The sequence below is a fragment of the Taeniopygia guttata genome, chromosome 1A, assembly GCF_048771995.1.
Source record: "Taeniopygia guttata chromosome 1A, bTaeGut7.mat, whole genome shotgun sequence".
Lineage (NCBI taxonomy): Eukaryota > Metazoa > Chordata > Aves > Passeriformes > Estrildidae > Taeniopygia > Taeniopygia guttata.
Window position 1 is genome coordinate 39,522,781 of NC_133025.1, and position 15,705 is coordinate 39,538,485.

At 37.2% G+C, this 15,705-nt stretch overlaps 1 protein-coding gene across 3 annotated transcripts in view; it reads left to right on the forward strand.

Moving 5' to 3' along the window:
* TMTC2 (transmembrane O-mannosyltransferase targeting cadherins 2) overlaps positions 1-15,705 on the forward strand; it is a 267,444-nt gene that overhangs the window by 153,057 nt on the left and 98,682 nt on the right. For all 3 annotated transcript variants that reach the window (XM_072923133.1, XM_030260616.4, XM_072923134.1), the window contains 3 exons: positions 7,022-7,107; positions 7,916-8,100; positions 9,698-9,776. In XM_072923133.1, the coding sequence (XP_072779234.1) occupies positions 7,022-7,107; positions 7,916-8,100; positions 9,698-9,776 (350 nt within the window). The remainder of the gene's footprint in view (positions 1-7,021; positions 7,108-7,915; positions 8,101-9,697; positions 9,777-15,705) is intronic.

Consider the following 15,705-nt stretch of genomic DNA (forward strand, 5'->3'; position numbering starts at 1 on the left):
CTGCTCAGCCCTGCTTGTCCTGCTGCCCCTCCTCCCCCTCCTGCCCTGACCCAGCCTGCACAGGCCCTTGGAGCGGGGCTCTGCTGCACAACAGGCTGGTCACCTCCACCAGCCATACGCTCTTGTTTTGTGATGTGTGTGCAGGACAGAACCCGGGTGATTCCATTCCATTCCATAGGTAGCCGTTGGAAAAGACTATCCTGCGGACAGCAGAAAAGCATGTCTTTAAGATAGACAAAATGTGCAAAAACTGCATTCAAATAGTAAGCCTCTTCAAATAAATCAGTCATTCAAAGAAAAAAATGTTATGCCTGTAAGTCGGGTTTAAAATGAATGCTTATAATATGTGAAAATGAAGTTTATATTTATAGTATTTTATATTTTTTTCCTTTTAAAAAAAATAAGTTGACCATTAACTTCAGAACACAGCAGAAGATTGTAGGAAATAAAATTACAAGATCAAGACGTATATTTCCTATATGCTATTCATTTTGAAGATGAAAATTATAACTATTAAAGTTTTTGTGTGCCTATACAGTACTTTTTTCTCTTACTGTGTTGCAGAGAGAAGCTGAAGTTAATACCAGGGTAAGAAGAGGAAAGGGGGCTGGATGATAAAGAAAGGGACATAAAAGAAATCAGTCTTTTCACTGTTCTCAGAATAAATTGTTAGTCTTCCAGTTTTCCATTGATACACAAAGTATATATCTATAAATCTTCATCTCTGTTTTTGAACAGAGAAATTTTTGAAATTCTTCTGAATTTTTGTGGAAGCATTTTAACTAAAATGCTGGTTGGAATATATAGGACATAAGAAGTGGAGTCTAATTCTTAGCCTTTCTACTACTACCTTGAATACAATAGACTCCTTTATTTTAAAAACAAACTTTACAAAACCTTCAGTTATTCAACAGTAGTTGAAAAAGCTTGCATAATTTTTTTTCTTCTTGTAGGCTTTGTCAGTGTTGGATGCTTCAATATCCAACATGAAAAATAGATTGTAAATGAAGTGTCCTTTGATAGTACACAAATGAATCAATTCTTTTAAGCACAAACCCTTCAAGAGCTCCTTTGCAAGTTAAGCCCATCCTTGCCATGTAGTTCTCTGGGAGCCTTTTACAAGAATCCTCTGTAATGGAAAATGTGTCTTATATGTACTTACAAGAGGCCAGTCAGTTTTGCTGTTTCTGGTTTTCAGTATGTGCCTTTGAAACTGCAAAAATTATTTCACAGAACTCCAGGAAAAAACGTGTCTTTACGGTTATTTAGAAGCACTGAATGTGTTTCACATGTTCATTATTGTTTCTAAGCACCTATGCGTCAGTATTTGATGCAAATTAATTGGTATGTGCTGCTCAGTGTTGGCTCATAGCAGTAAAAAATCCAAGTGCTCTCTGCTGAGAAACAAATTATTAAGGTTTAACTCACAATTTTAATGGATTACAATCAAAGAAACTACATAAGCAGAAGCTCTTGATCTCTTTACTTCTTTTTCAATACATTGAAATGTGAGGTTAGCTTAGAAGTTGACTACTAACACATTAACATCCAAAGAATTTAGCAGACTAGATGACTGGCTGAATTCAATGCTGTATTTTTGTTTCTTGATTTATACCTTATGGCTCTGAGTTACAGCTGCATTTTCCATTAAAAAAAATTTAAAATGCATTAATACATAACTACATAATCTACATTTGAAGGTTTGCCTGATTATGAACATCTTATACTTATGTTCTCAAAGCTATGTAACTCTGCTTATTTCCACTAAAGTTCATAGGGTAGTAAATCAGCATAAAATGACCTATCTTTCTCTGTTTTTTTTTTTAATTGAGAAAATAATATATTTTAATACTGTGAAGTACCAAGGGCAAAGAAGTAGATAAATGATAGTTTATTCCTGCAAACAAAGCAATGTTCAGTAGATGCAAACAATGCAAACTATTTTAGTTTGCTTTGGCTTTTCTGTCTTTGTTACCTTAAGATGGTTACCTAAAGCTTGTGGGTTTTTTTGTATTGTTTCAAGTTTCTTGTAACTACTGTCTCAAGTAAAACTATATATCAGTTAAAAGAGAGTTTTGCATATATTATTTCACTTGTGTTTAGGCCTGGCTGTGCTTTGAGTATTCTTTTGTCATCCCTATTAGTAACCTGTTACCTTGAGTTTCTCATGTGATTATAAGGATGTTCTCAATCTGGAATAGATAGTGAATGTTCCTTTAAAATTATACTGGTTACTTGAAATGTTGTAATTTTGGAGTATATAGCACCCTATAAAAGATTAATTTCTAACAATCAGCTATTCCCTTGCTTCTCTCCTGAAGTGTCTCACTTTGCCTGTACTGGTACAGGACTGTGTGTATAAGTTCATTATTCAAAAAATTTAATTTCTTTGAATAAGATTGGATTATGAATTTCCATAAACTTTGCATTAGAAAACTTAGGGTATTATATCAATAAATGTGGAATTTTGTTATTGTTTCTGGTAGAAATTTCAGCCACTATTGCAGAATACCTATCCTAGAAAGTCTAGGATTGCAGTATTTTACAAGCAAAGTTTAATTCTGCATCCTTAAGTAAAAATCAATATAAGCAAAATTCTTCCTTGTCTGTTGTTGTTAGGCTTTATATATTGGAAAATGTGTTCCCTGCCTTGTAAGGGTGCTGGCATAAAAAACTCCTTATCAGAGATAAAAAACTCTAAAAGCAGGCTGTCATACAAACCTGTGCTGAGCTGTTTTGTGGTAGCTTTCTACCCACTAGTCTTGCAAATGTCAAAAAGTGAAAGAGTTGCCTAAGGCAAAGCAGATCCATTCTTGCTGTATGACTGGAGATACATCTATGTAGGGAATAACAGAGGATTTTCTTCCATTCCTTTCTTTGTTTGCTGGTGCAGCATTTAGATAGATGCAGTCTTTTTGTAGATAGTCCCACCTGAAATCAATGCAATGAATGTAGCTTGAAGCATGGAAGAGCCGCAGTCATGGCAAAGTAATAGCTAACAGGCCCTGTATTAGTTGTTATAAACCAGTAAACAAAATTGATTAAACTGTTTCAATATTGTACCTGGGTTGAAAATGCTATAAATATTTCACTAACACACATTTAATTTAACACTTGAAGTTCCTGTGTATCATACTTGGCCAGTTTATGCCAGTTTTAGTGACTGAGGAGTTTGCTTTGTAAGCAGACCAGCTGACTAGAATAGGACTACCAACAGGAAGAACTTATTATGAAACTTGAGAAAGACCATAGGCCAGCTGCTGCCTATTTATATTCTGTGACTGCCTTCAGGTCTCTGAAAACATTTTTGTGCCATTAATATTTAGTGACTTTCAGTCAAAACCAAAGCAGAAGAGGAAGACAGGAAGATTTTTCATTGTTGGTGAAGCAAGATAGGTAAAAGTTGGCAGCTAAAGAATTCAGGAAGGTTACAAACAACTCATTTGTGGAGAAGGTGTTTTCCTGCATGAACTAAATGAGCAATACCATCTACAGAAGTTATGTGCATCATTTCCAGATAGTAAGAACTTGCTTCTCATTTTTTAAAATTTTTTCTTCCTATTTAAGAAACAGGATTCTGAGCCACTTCCTAAGTCACTGGGAGAAGTCTGCTACTCCTGCAAACAGTCAACACATATCCTACATTTCCAAAATTATTAACACCACATGTAAAAGTTGCTGGAAATAATGCATGCAAAAAAAAAACCCTGTTATAAATTTCCAGAATCTTCCTACTTAGTATAGTTAGAACTTGTCTCCTAATTAATTCTAAATTAATTAATGGACAGTTTATAACTGTCCACTGTGTGTCTTACAGTTTAAGTAGCTTTTTATTTTCCAAATACTTTTATCTTTATGTATTTATCTATCTCTATTTCACACAATCAAAGAATGTATAATATTGGAAGGGATCACCCAACCTCCCTGCTCAAGCAGGGTCATCCCAGAGCACATGGCACAGGATTGTATCCATACGATTTCTAAATATCTCCAATGAGGGAGACTCCACAACCTCTCTGGACAATCTGTTCCAGTGTGTGGTCACCCACACAGTGAAGGTCATCTTCCCTATGTTCATTTATTCTTTCATGGTACTTGTCTTACTAACAACAAACAACAGAAGCCACATTTTTCCACTTCTGTCAGTAAAATGGCTTGGCACAGAAGTTGTATATTTCATTTAACATCTTCACTTGTCTGGCTTACAACTGGGAAGGTGAGCTGGAGAGAATAAAAAGTTTTGGAATTATCAACTCGAAGCAAATGTTCGTGTTTTGTGGATTTTTGTGGGGGCATTTTGGTGGTTAGGCAAAATGGTGGTTAGGTTAGGTGGTTTTTATTTAGTTAGTTTGGCATTTTTAATAACTGTAGAAAGTTAAAAGGGCCAGAAAGACTTTGAAGTCTTCATTCAAGTTTATCACTGGAACTTACTCTTTTGTATCAAGCATCCTTTACTTCAAGAATGTCCTTTCCTTTGTTCATCCTTGAGTAAGGAAAAAGGAAAGCTTTATGTCTTTGTAACCACAAAAGTTAGGTACATACCCAACATGTGTCAGTTGGTCTGCTCCACCTCTGGCTTATGTCCAATGCTTCTCACTGTTTTGTTGCATTTGTGGTCTTTCTGCTCCTTCTTCCTTCTGCCAAAAATCTCCAAGGAGGACCTATAATTTTGCATTCAAACAAAGAAATGAAAGGCATGTCAAGAGCAGATCTGCTCCTGGCTATAGTGGATGCTTGCTTATACAGCCAAGTGCCCTGGCCATGGGGAAGGTGAGATACCGGAATCTGCAGTGCCTGCGAGGTGTGAACTCCAGCTCAGGGATGTTCTTCCACTGAATCTTGAGAAGTCAGCTTTTTCCTGACTTAGTTGAACCTCAAACTAGAACTGGACACTCATAAATCTAGTAATGTTTGTACTGCCAGAAGCTGCAGTGAAAACCAGTGATCAATCAGGACCAATTTCACAAGGAGAAGAGGCAGTTTCATGCCTTGGTAAGATTATATTCTTCTCTTTCTTCTCCCAGACTCATAACAAATACAAATAAAACACTAATTGTTAGGTGGAATTCAGCACTCAGTCCTTCATCTGAGCTGCTTGGGTTATATGAGAAAGAGATGGGGGGGGGGGGGGAGAGAGAGAGAGACATACACGGACAGACTGACAGTTAATGGAACAACTTTTCAAAGAAAAACGTGTTTTGGAAGAGAAGTTTTTTTAAAAACCCACCTCAAAGTCTCAAGTAATAAATCAAAAGTGTCAATATTGGAGCATGTAGTGAATGGAAAAGATTAATTTGTAATAATTGCAAATAAAAGTTATTTTAATCACAAAACCACAAATGTTGTACACTTACCAAAGTAATTTGTTTTGGTGAAGTTGACCAATTACTGTATTACTTCTCCCAGTATGTTACATTATTTATTCCAGAGTTAAAATAAGAATGGAATTTCTTTCATTCCATTAATCTTCCCTGAAGTAAGTGTATAAAAATTTTTGCAGTAGACAAAATTCAGCTTCTAGAAAATTCAGAAAATGTTATTTCTATCCTGATGATTATACCTCTTGCCATTTGCAAGATACTTGACAGCAGTCACAAGCCTTGGTGCCAAGCCAAAAAATATCCTGAATGTGTTCTCTCATTTCTTACTTTACTGCAAGTACCTACTATATGTAAGTTCTGTTAATATTAAAAATTATTTACTACCTTATCTGAAGTTAATTGGGAAAGAGGTTCAAAGTGAGGTCATGTGATACTGATAGGATAGTATAGAAGAAAAAGAGGATATATTTCTCAATTCTTTTAAGTCCTAACCCAGTGACAAGAAGCAAACAAGATAGATGGTGGCTACTTAAGCTAATTGCCCTTCTCCATTCATCCCTTGAGGTTTACTGGTTTAATTAAAAAAAGTTTTCCTGAGATGTTATAGGGAAATAAAATCTCTGATTTGAGGCTGGAGATAAAAGAATTCCAAGCTCTTTGCAGTTCAAAAAGCTATCAGCAGATAAAAGCATAGAGGGAGAAAAGAAAATTGCTGTAGATTAGGGAAACTACAAATAAATATGGTACCACTTCCACCTTAGAGGAAGAGCTCTGTTTTCCTGGATATGAGTTATATAACAAGAGATGTTTACCCCTGGATACTGAGGTCTGAGTCTCCATTACGAAATGACTAATTTTTAAGGATTTTTAAATCATTCTGATTTTAATATATTTGTATATGCTCTTTTTCAGTCTTCTGAAACTTTGGAAAACTAATACTTTGAGCCTTCATTTAAGCAAACATTGTATCTTCATGTCAATGGTGTCTAGACCACTTTTTAGAAATTTGTGGGTAACTAGTATAAATCATAATTCACAAGGATATTTATCTTAAAAGCTAAATAAATTACTATCTGTTATGAAACTGGAAATATTCAGTATAATTTTTAATACTTCAGTTAGTAAATTTGTTCAGAGTAGAATAAATACAGGAAGAAACAGAACTGTTGCAAGTGCTTAGCTGTACAGTGAATAATCTAGTGAAATTGCTCAACAAGGGGAGTCCTTAATATAACACATGAAGGGCTGGGTGCTTAACATTATCATGCATTTGAAAAAGACCTGCTTATTTCAGGTCAAGACAAGATTCCTGGCTAATCGTTAATGACTTACAAATACCTCCATCATAGTCTATCCACTTTAAAAAGTCTTGCAGGCTAACATTTTCTCAGCTGAGTAAATGAATCTCCTGGTTTCCAGGAAAGCCAAAACTATTCTGTTTAACATCTGCTTTGTTAAAGCCATATGGATGCACCTGATATCTCTGAATTAATCTTTATACATGGAATAATTCTCACACTGAACTGTTAGTGAGTGCTTGTGTCTCTGAAATACCAGTAAACATGTTTTACTTTGTTACCCAAGTATTGTTTTCAGTATTTGTTTTCAAATTACTCATTGTAGTAACCTCACACCTCACTCTCTCTTTTCTTTTTTTTTTTTTTTTTTTTTTTTAATTTCTTTTTTTTCCCCTTATGCAGAGGATTACTACTTCAGGAAAACAGCAGGTTTTCAGAGGCATTGCATTACTATAAACTGGCAATTGGTAGCAGACCCACACTTGCTTGTAAGTATTTTGACGCAACAAGCTTGTATAATATCGACTATAGTTTTCATAGAAAGTTTTCCTACTCTTTAGTAAAAATTTCTTTTTTTTCAGAAGCTTTTAAGTCAGAAAGCAAAAGGTGAAATTGTGCCCTTGACAGCAAGTGTTTATTAGTGAACTTATACTATGTGGTACAAGTAAGAAGCAGATGATATGTTAACACTTAGCAGCACGACTAGAACTTAAAATGCTTCTGATCTGGGGTGTTGAGTCAGAGATACTACTGCCCAAATGTTCAGGCTAATGATTTCTGTTTCTTGCAACCAGTCCCTGACATTTATGTGAATGAATAATACAAAAATTTTTTCTTTCTCGCCTGGGGAATATGGAGAATAATCATTTGGGTGTTGCCAGTAACAGGTTTCAAAATTAAGTGGTGGTATTTGAGATGACTGAGACTTTTGTAACTTCAGTATTAATATATATATATATTCTTATGTATATGTATATTTTTTGTAACACTTCAAACAGTGGGGCTATATGTTTTCTACAGTCTTAAAAAGAGGAACAAAATGGAACACTCTGCCTACCCAGTGATTCCTTCCCTCCTTACTTCACAGTCACCTTCTTCTTTCCCTGTCTCTGAGTTTCTACCTTTTATATATTCCCATATGTCACATGTTCACACTCACACCAATGAGTGATCTGTGTTATTCAAAAACCAAATTAGATAACCACAGGGTCTCTACCCGATACTACTTAGAATTGAAACAGTAGATAAAGCATAATAGAACTCCATTCAAATAGAGCAATTTTTCCCTCTTCACAGCTGCCTATTTAAATACTGGTATCATCCTGATGAACCAAGGGAAGACAGAGGAAGCCAGGAGGACTTTTGTGAAGTGTTCAGAGATCCCTGATGAAAATCTGAAAGATCCTCATGCTCACAAAAGCTCTGTTACCAGCTGTCTTTATAACTTAGGAAAACTTTTTCATGAACAAGGACACTATGAGGTAAGACTCCAGATTTGTATATAATATATTTGATACAAATAATACCTACTGCTTCTACCCAGACTTTCAAAATATATTGCATACATGAACTGCTAAAATTTCACCAGATCAAGATTAGCATTCTCTACAGAGAATATTTGTTCTCTACAGCCACTGGTGAAATGCTTTTAATTAGCAGCGTGATGTTCTCACATCAGAGTCAACATTAACAGTGATCACATCTGATATGTGTTAGTTCATTGGTTTTGGCTTTGTACCCGTAGCTGGTATGCAAGGATAAAGCCTGATTAAACCTGATTAAAGGCCAGTCGACCTAAAGTGTAGAGGCATTATAATTCAAACACAGTAAGTCCATCTTTAGCTGGAAAAGTGCAATTACGCTTGCATTTAAGTCTCTAAAAATAAGACCCTGTTGAAATAATTTAAAACTTCGGTGATTAAAAACATCCCACTGTGTGTTATTTTCAGATAACTTGACCTCAGTGCTAAAGTGGGTTGGATATTTTTCATGTAACAATAAACTGCACCTAAGCCATCCCATCTCATTTACACACGCAACTGTGACTGTTGTGATTCCTCTCCATTTTCCCTGATGAGCTTAACTGAAACTGGACATTCACAAGAGGTTTGACCTTTAGCAGTATTTGAAAGAAATTCATTGTCTCTTTGCATTGTTAGGCATACTTCAGAACAGGAGTTGTGAGTGGTTTTGATCCATGTAAAGTGCTTCTGACCGTGACAGTTGTGTCAGCTGTTTAAGATCAGGCATGCAGAAGCTGGGCAGATTCCCTGTCATCTGTCTGCTGCATCCAGCTCTGTCAGATGGAGTTACTAATTGGTTAAAAATAAAGATAGCTAATGCATATATACAGAGGAGAGAACAGCAGCATGTTGTTTGCGCAGCCAATATAGTGTAGAGCTGGAGTTCAATACCTGCAAGATACAAGAGCTTTTAGGAATATAAAACTTCAGATTTCTTCCTGGCTGTCATTCCAGGCTTTGTAAGCTGTGGCTGCTTGATGCAGAGCTAACAGACTGATCAGCAAGCATCCAAAGTGGGGAATGAATGGTAATTCAAGGCACACCATATTTGCAAAGGGATTCCAGTTTGGGGTTTCTTGACTTGATAGTGCATCTCAACCTTTCTGTGGAGAAGGCTTCAGTTGTGAGGATCATGCTTTGCTATTATTTGTCAGTAGACAATGATTTCTTTATTTTTAGGTCACTTAGCATAGTTAATCATCAGAATGTCCTTTGTCTGCAGATCAATAATACTCCGTATTCTTTCACAGCCTATTGAATTTTATGTTTATAAGCTCATCAGTCATTAAGAGGTATAAAAAAATGTCCTTGTTACTTTCACCTGGAAAAAGTTGCAATATTTGAACTAACTTTATCTCTTGTCTATAAGCTTCACTTTGGTAAAATTCAGGTAAAAAAAGGAGAAATTTTGTACTTTCTGTGGCATTTTTGATGCTGATGTGTTTTCTCTATCCCTGCACCTTTTATTTGGGGAAGTAAAATAATTTGGTTTTACCTTCGATGTGAAAGGATGCTTTTTAAGTTGGTGTTTTCCCACCTCTGTGTTTTTTTGCAGGAGGCCCTTACGGTTTACAAAGAAGCAATACAGAAAATGCCAAGGCAGTTTGCACCACAGAGCCTATATAACATGATGGGTAAGTGCATTGTTAGTGCTTCAGAATGATATTTGAGGGGTTAGGGTGGAACAAAAGACCTCATACACGCAACTGGTGCTCAAATTAATGAGCTAATAAAACCCAAAAATAGTTACTTTCAGTACAAGCCAAACTAGCTTCAGTGCTTAAATGCCAGCAACTGCAATGCTGGATAAGGTACAATAAATGATGAGACTATGAGACACTGGATGCCTTTAGGAGTGTCAGCGTAGATGCCTACAACGAGAGAATTCTTCTTTTTCTTCCAGGACCAGCTATCTGTCCTTCTAAATTTTAGGAGTCCTTTGAGTACTGCAAAAACCTGTCAATTTATCTGTGAGATGTTTCTTGTTTAACTTCAGTTATTCATATTCTTCATTGGATTATTATATGGGATACATTAAACAGATAAAAGAAAGAAGATAATATGCATTATTACTTATAGTACTCAGATCTGAAAACAAGAGGGCTGGTTCTTGTTGTTCCAGAGGTGCTTGTAAGTGTAATCCTCTCTCAAAGCTCATGTGCTTCTGCTATGCACCCTCAGTGTTTGGCCCAGTACTCTCTTGTTTAGGATAGGAAACAATGTAAGAACCTTTAAAGTAGTTCAAAGTGGAGCAATTAAAAATATCTGTGTAAACAATTAGGATCACCAGGAAGCATATGGGGTTTTGTGTGGTTCCCCCTATCAATGCCTCATATACAAGGGATTATATTGGTTGATACCAATTGCATTTACACAGTTGTTGACTATTATTCAGGAAAGGCATCTTTGATTAGTATCAGGGCACAGAAAAAAGTAAAATTGTAGTTGTAACTGATGGTGTATGTTTTAAAAATGTAAATGCTATATTAGTTCTCTTGACACAGTGACAAAGTATTTAATGTCAGTCTAAACACTTTCTTAGCAGTTCATACTGCTTAATGGAGAGTTACTTCTCCCTGAGCACTAAGCTTTACCAGATTGGTGCCAATGGCTAAAATCCATAAATGGCACAAATTGATTTTTACTTATACTTTTGTTCATTGTCAGTCTTAATGAAATTATTGTTTTATCAGTTTTATTTATCAGCGTTTGCTGATCAGTTTGGTGGTGGTATCAACAGTCACCTCTGTGTGAATTAAACCTCTGATTACTATTGGTGTCCTATAGTCACTGCTGAAATACTGCAGTGCTTCAGCAAATGCTCTGAAATTTGACTGCCTTCTTTAGTGTAGATACATTTTTCATTATTCTGATAAAAGTGTTCTCCAGAATACAAAACTGGAAAACGTAAACCGGTGCTGTTTCTAGCATGGAATCCTTGTCCCACTGCAAAACAGGTTTGTGCTACCCTTTTGCTTTTCCAGTGAATAGATGCTACCTTTAAAACTACTATGACCTCCAAGTTTCTCCGGATTTTTCCTTTTTTTTTTTTTTTTTGGTTGCTTTTTTAGGTTCAAGATGCCTTTCTCAATTTCCTTTGTAAGCACGGCAATGTCCAAGTTCACTCTGTTCCTGGGGTTTGCATTTTTTAACTCACAAAACACAAATTCTAGCTCAGTCCTTTGCCCAGGCTTGGCTCCTGCGGTACTTCCTTCCTTCTCTCCCTAGCCATACTATGGCTTCTGCTTCCTTTAAGCTGCTGCCAGCACTTCATGGATGTTCGGGTGGCATAACAAGACATGGTCAACTGAGTGTATCTTAGCTCTTTGTGGAGCTCTGAGAATTTCAACTTACCATTAACATAGCTTATATTTGTATTTTGCTTTGTATTTTGATTGCTTTTGTGATGGCAGCTTTTGCAGGGAAGACACAGTGGTTGCTGAAGTGTTGCTTGTAGGTTATGCTGCAAAGGCAATCCAAGAGGCTACACAAAGTTGGGTAGTGACTTGAATAGCTATATTAACAGGACTCAGACTGATTTGTTTAAAGCTGTTCTGGATGTATCTGCATAAACCTACATGGATGCATTTAGTCTCTCATACCTTGAGATGACAAGACAGAGCTAGGTAGCTATGCTTCTTTATAGTGTGGAAAGAAAACTGTACCTCTGAGGAGTAATGAAGCCCTTCTGATTTAGATATCTGTTTAAGATTATACACATAATCCCTGCAAGCATACTTCTCCTCTAAAAAGAGCTGAGATGACTGACGTAGACTTAGTAGCTTGATTTAGGTGAGATAAATTCTAAATACTTTTTCAGTCATCTCTTTGCTTTGTGTGTGACAGGAGAACAAGGCAACCACATCCATTATCAGGAGTGCATCCGCTTTGCGCCTCATCTGGTGTCGCTGAGTATCAGAGGGCTGCCTGGAGTGTTTATTTCTGTTTCGATGTTCAAGACAAAATTATAAAAACATTCCAACACTTTTTTGATAAACAGCATTACATAAACTTGTCTGCCCACTTCTTGCCTTTAAAACGGAGACTAGAGGAACTGAAATAGGCCAGTCCTGTCTTGTGCACTTGCAAGTGCATAAACCTGACTGAGCTGTCTCCACTCCCTGTATGCTCATTGCTGGGGAGGAAGGGGGAGAAACTGGGGAAGTAGCAGAAGAAAGTTGTCTTCCCCATCTCCTTAAATGTGGAAAAAATCTTCACAGCTTATCATGAAATCCAAGAATAGTCACGGTTTGACGATCATCTGCTGTGGTTGTTACTGTGATGACTGTCTTCCCAGTCTCTGGCAATCTCTTTGCTTGGTTGAGTGGCACACATATTGCTACATATTGGCATGTCATATAAGGAAACAGTACTTCCTCTAATTTTTAATAAGTACTCATTCATGTGATTGAAGATCTTTTGGAAGATTTTTTTTCTCCTGTATGATGTAAGAGAATAAACAGAAGATGAACTGTTTAAATGGAATCAGGTTTGAACTCCAGTACTCTGAGTGCAGTAGCATTAACACTCCAGCAGTGCTAAGCCTTTACACCACCTGCTTTCCCTGTTTGTGTTACGCTTCTTTTCCTGTGCTTGCTTCTATTGGCCTTTTGCTCTGACAGGCCCAGTGACTCATTCCTCTGGTGTGTCAGTCTGCCTGACAGACTGTCATCCTTTAAAACACTCCGTAACTTGCCTCTTAATGGGAAAAAGAAGTACTGGGGCTCAAGAAGCAGACATCCATTTGACTTCATCCTTTTCATGGTACAAAAGAACGGGCTGTAATACCAGCATCAGATGTTCTAAGTTTGTGCTTATGAAAAAGTTGCAGGGAAGATTTTGGTCTCCTGTTGCCGTGATTTATTTGGCCAGGTGTGCAACAACTCAGTTAAGGAAACCATATGTTTCTCTGGCTTTGTACCAGGAAACAAAACTTTTTTATTTTTTTTTTTCCTTAGAAGAACCCAAAACAACTAAAAATTGAAACTTTAAAACTAGAATCAAAATAATTCTTCAACAAGCTGTATATAAGGTTGGCTTGGTATTTATTTACTGTATACCATATTGCTTTGATGTAAATTAAAAAGTACATGCTAAGGTTACACAGATTAATTTGCTTGGCATGGCAGCTTGCACTACAAAGGCCAGAGTCCAGTTCAGCTGTATTAAATAGGTAATATATTTTGTTTAAAGTTTCAATTAAAGCCTGAGGTCAAAGTCCCTGTGGGATCTTGAATACTTTAATGCCAATATTAGGATTGCTTAAGGATCAGCCTCTGCTCTAGATGTCTTTTGTGTTTCTTGAAATCTGATATTGTACAGTTGATTGTATTACATTGCTTTTAAAACCACACTAGCCCACCTGCTACAGTAATTCATACTCCTGACAGTTGAGTGGTGTGAAGTGGACCATGGAGGCTTTATTTTAATACTAAACAGTAACAAGAAAGATAGTGGGGTGGCAGTGTTCAGGTTTAGATTGGCAAGATAGTGTCATAAAGACAAATATCTTGATGGCACTTCATCTACCCTTGCTAACTAACATCTGAATGTCTATTTTCAAATGCACTTCAGGCAAACCCTTACAAATATTTTTTATGAGAAATGCAAGTCACAAAAAAAGCTAACATTTCAGAAGTAAATACAGTTCATGAATTGAAATTTAAATAAAGTTTAAATTTCTCCTTGTGCATCTGCTGGATTTCACATGGACAGAAAACAAATTATACACAAATGTACAGTCCAGAAAAGAGGAGCCAGATTTTACATCTGGTGCAGAGGTTTGTATCATAAGTACAAAGGCTTAGCATGCAGAGAGACTTTCTGTGTTGATGATTATAACATCACTATCACTTGATTATGCTTTTGGGTTGACGTGGCTGTTTCTACAAACCTGTTAATATTGTTAAGGCTCCTGTCCCATTTACCCCTTGCTCCCCTAGTTGCTTTCTTATTGAATTATTTTGAAATAGCATTTAGAACTCTGGGAAACCCTTTGGTATAGTTTTACTGTGCAACACTTAATTTATAAGATCCAAATATGATTAAGCTGTGAAATACATACCTCACATCATAACTTACGCAGAGTATGGTACCTGCACTTCTCTAAGCTTTAGTCATCAGTGTGTTTCCTATGCATCTCATGAAGTTTTACTAGTAATTTCTTACTAAGTGTACATTGCAAGCCTTTTTTTTTTTTCTTTTAAATCTAGCTTGGATGGAAAAAGGTTGGGTTTTTTTGTTATTCCATATGTACATTTTATTACATGTTTCATTGAAATAAGAATGGTGTCCTCTCCAGTGGTGATGGGAGTAAAATGCTGGGCTTCCTCCTCTTCCCCTTCCCACCCTCATTCTGATACTTTAGCCCTTCCCCCTCTGACACTTTGCAGACTGTGGTAGTTTATATCTGATGTCCAAAGCTATGTAGCTAAGTGCTGCCTGCAGCTGGCAGCCAGTCCCTGGTGATGTTCTACAGGGCTCAGTATTAGGGCCAGTCCTGTTTAATATCTTTACTGATGATCCGGATGAGGGGATTGAGTGCATCCTCAGGAAGTTCAGAGAAGTTGGGTTGGGAGTATTGATCTGCTGCAGAGCAGTAAGGCTCTGCAGAGGGATTAGCAGGCTGGATTGATGATAGCTCAAGGCCAATTGTATGAGATTCAGTAGGGTGAACTGCTGGGTCCTGTACTTGGGTCACAACAACCACAGGCAGGGGGGAAGAGTGCAAGGGAAAACAGCCCTGAGAAAAGGGACCTGGGAGTGTTGGTCACCAACAGCTAAACATGAGCCAGTGTGTGCCCAGGCATACTGGCTTGTGTCAGAAATAGTGTGGCCAGCCAGACCAAGGAGATTATTGACACTCTGTTCCCTGCAGGGATAAGGTTACACCTTGAATTCTCTGTTCAGTTCTGGGCCCATCACTAGAAGGAAGACATTGAGGAAAATGCCCAGATAAGGGCAATAGAGCTGATGAAGGGCCTGGAGCACAGACTCCCTCAGCCCTACAAGAAACGACTGAGGGACCTGGGCATATTTAGCCTGGAGAAGAGTCAGGAGAGCCCTTATTGCTCTCTCCAGCTACCTGCAAATAGCCAGATGGGGTCTGTCTCTTCTGCTGGGCAACCAGCAATACGACAAGAGGAAACAAGAATAAGCTGTACCAGGGGAGGCTGGCTATCAGGAAGAATTTATTCACTGAAAAGTTTGTCAAGAATTGGAATGGGCTATCCAGGGAAGTGGTGGAATCACCATCCTTGGAAGAGTTCAACAAGTGACTGGACATGGCACTTCATGCAATGATCTAGTTGACGTGATTCTATGATTCTAAGTATGAATCTTAAATCTGATTGCAGTGTCTCCTGGTTTTTTTTACTTTGTTTTGAGGGAGTCAAGCTGGGTATGAAGGTTACAGCAATGGATTGCTGGAGATGGTAATTGATTCAATGTTTGAGAGCATGTTTGGGTTTTTTTTTTCCCAGGTTGCTAGATTTTCTTAGTTTTAGCTCTTTGGACTTTGGACTATTGATAGATATTTTAAGGTGAAATGCTGGAGTTTTCTTA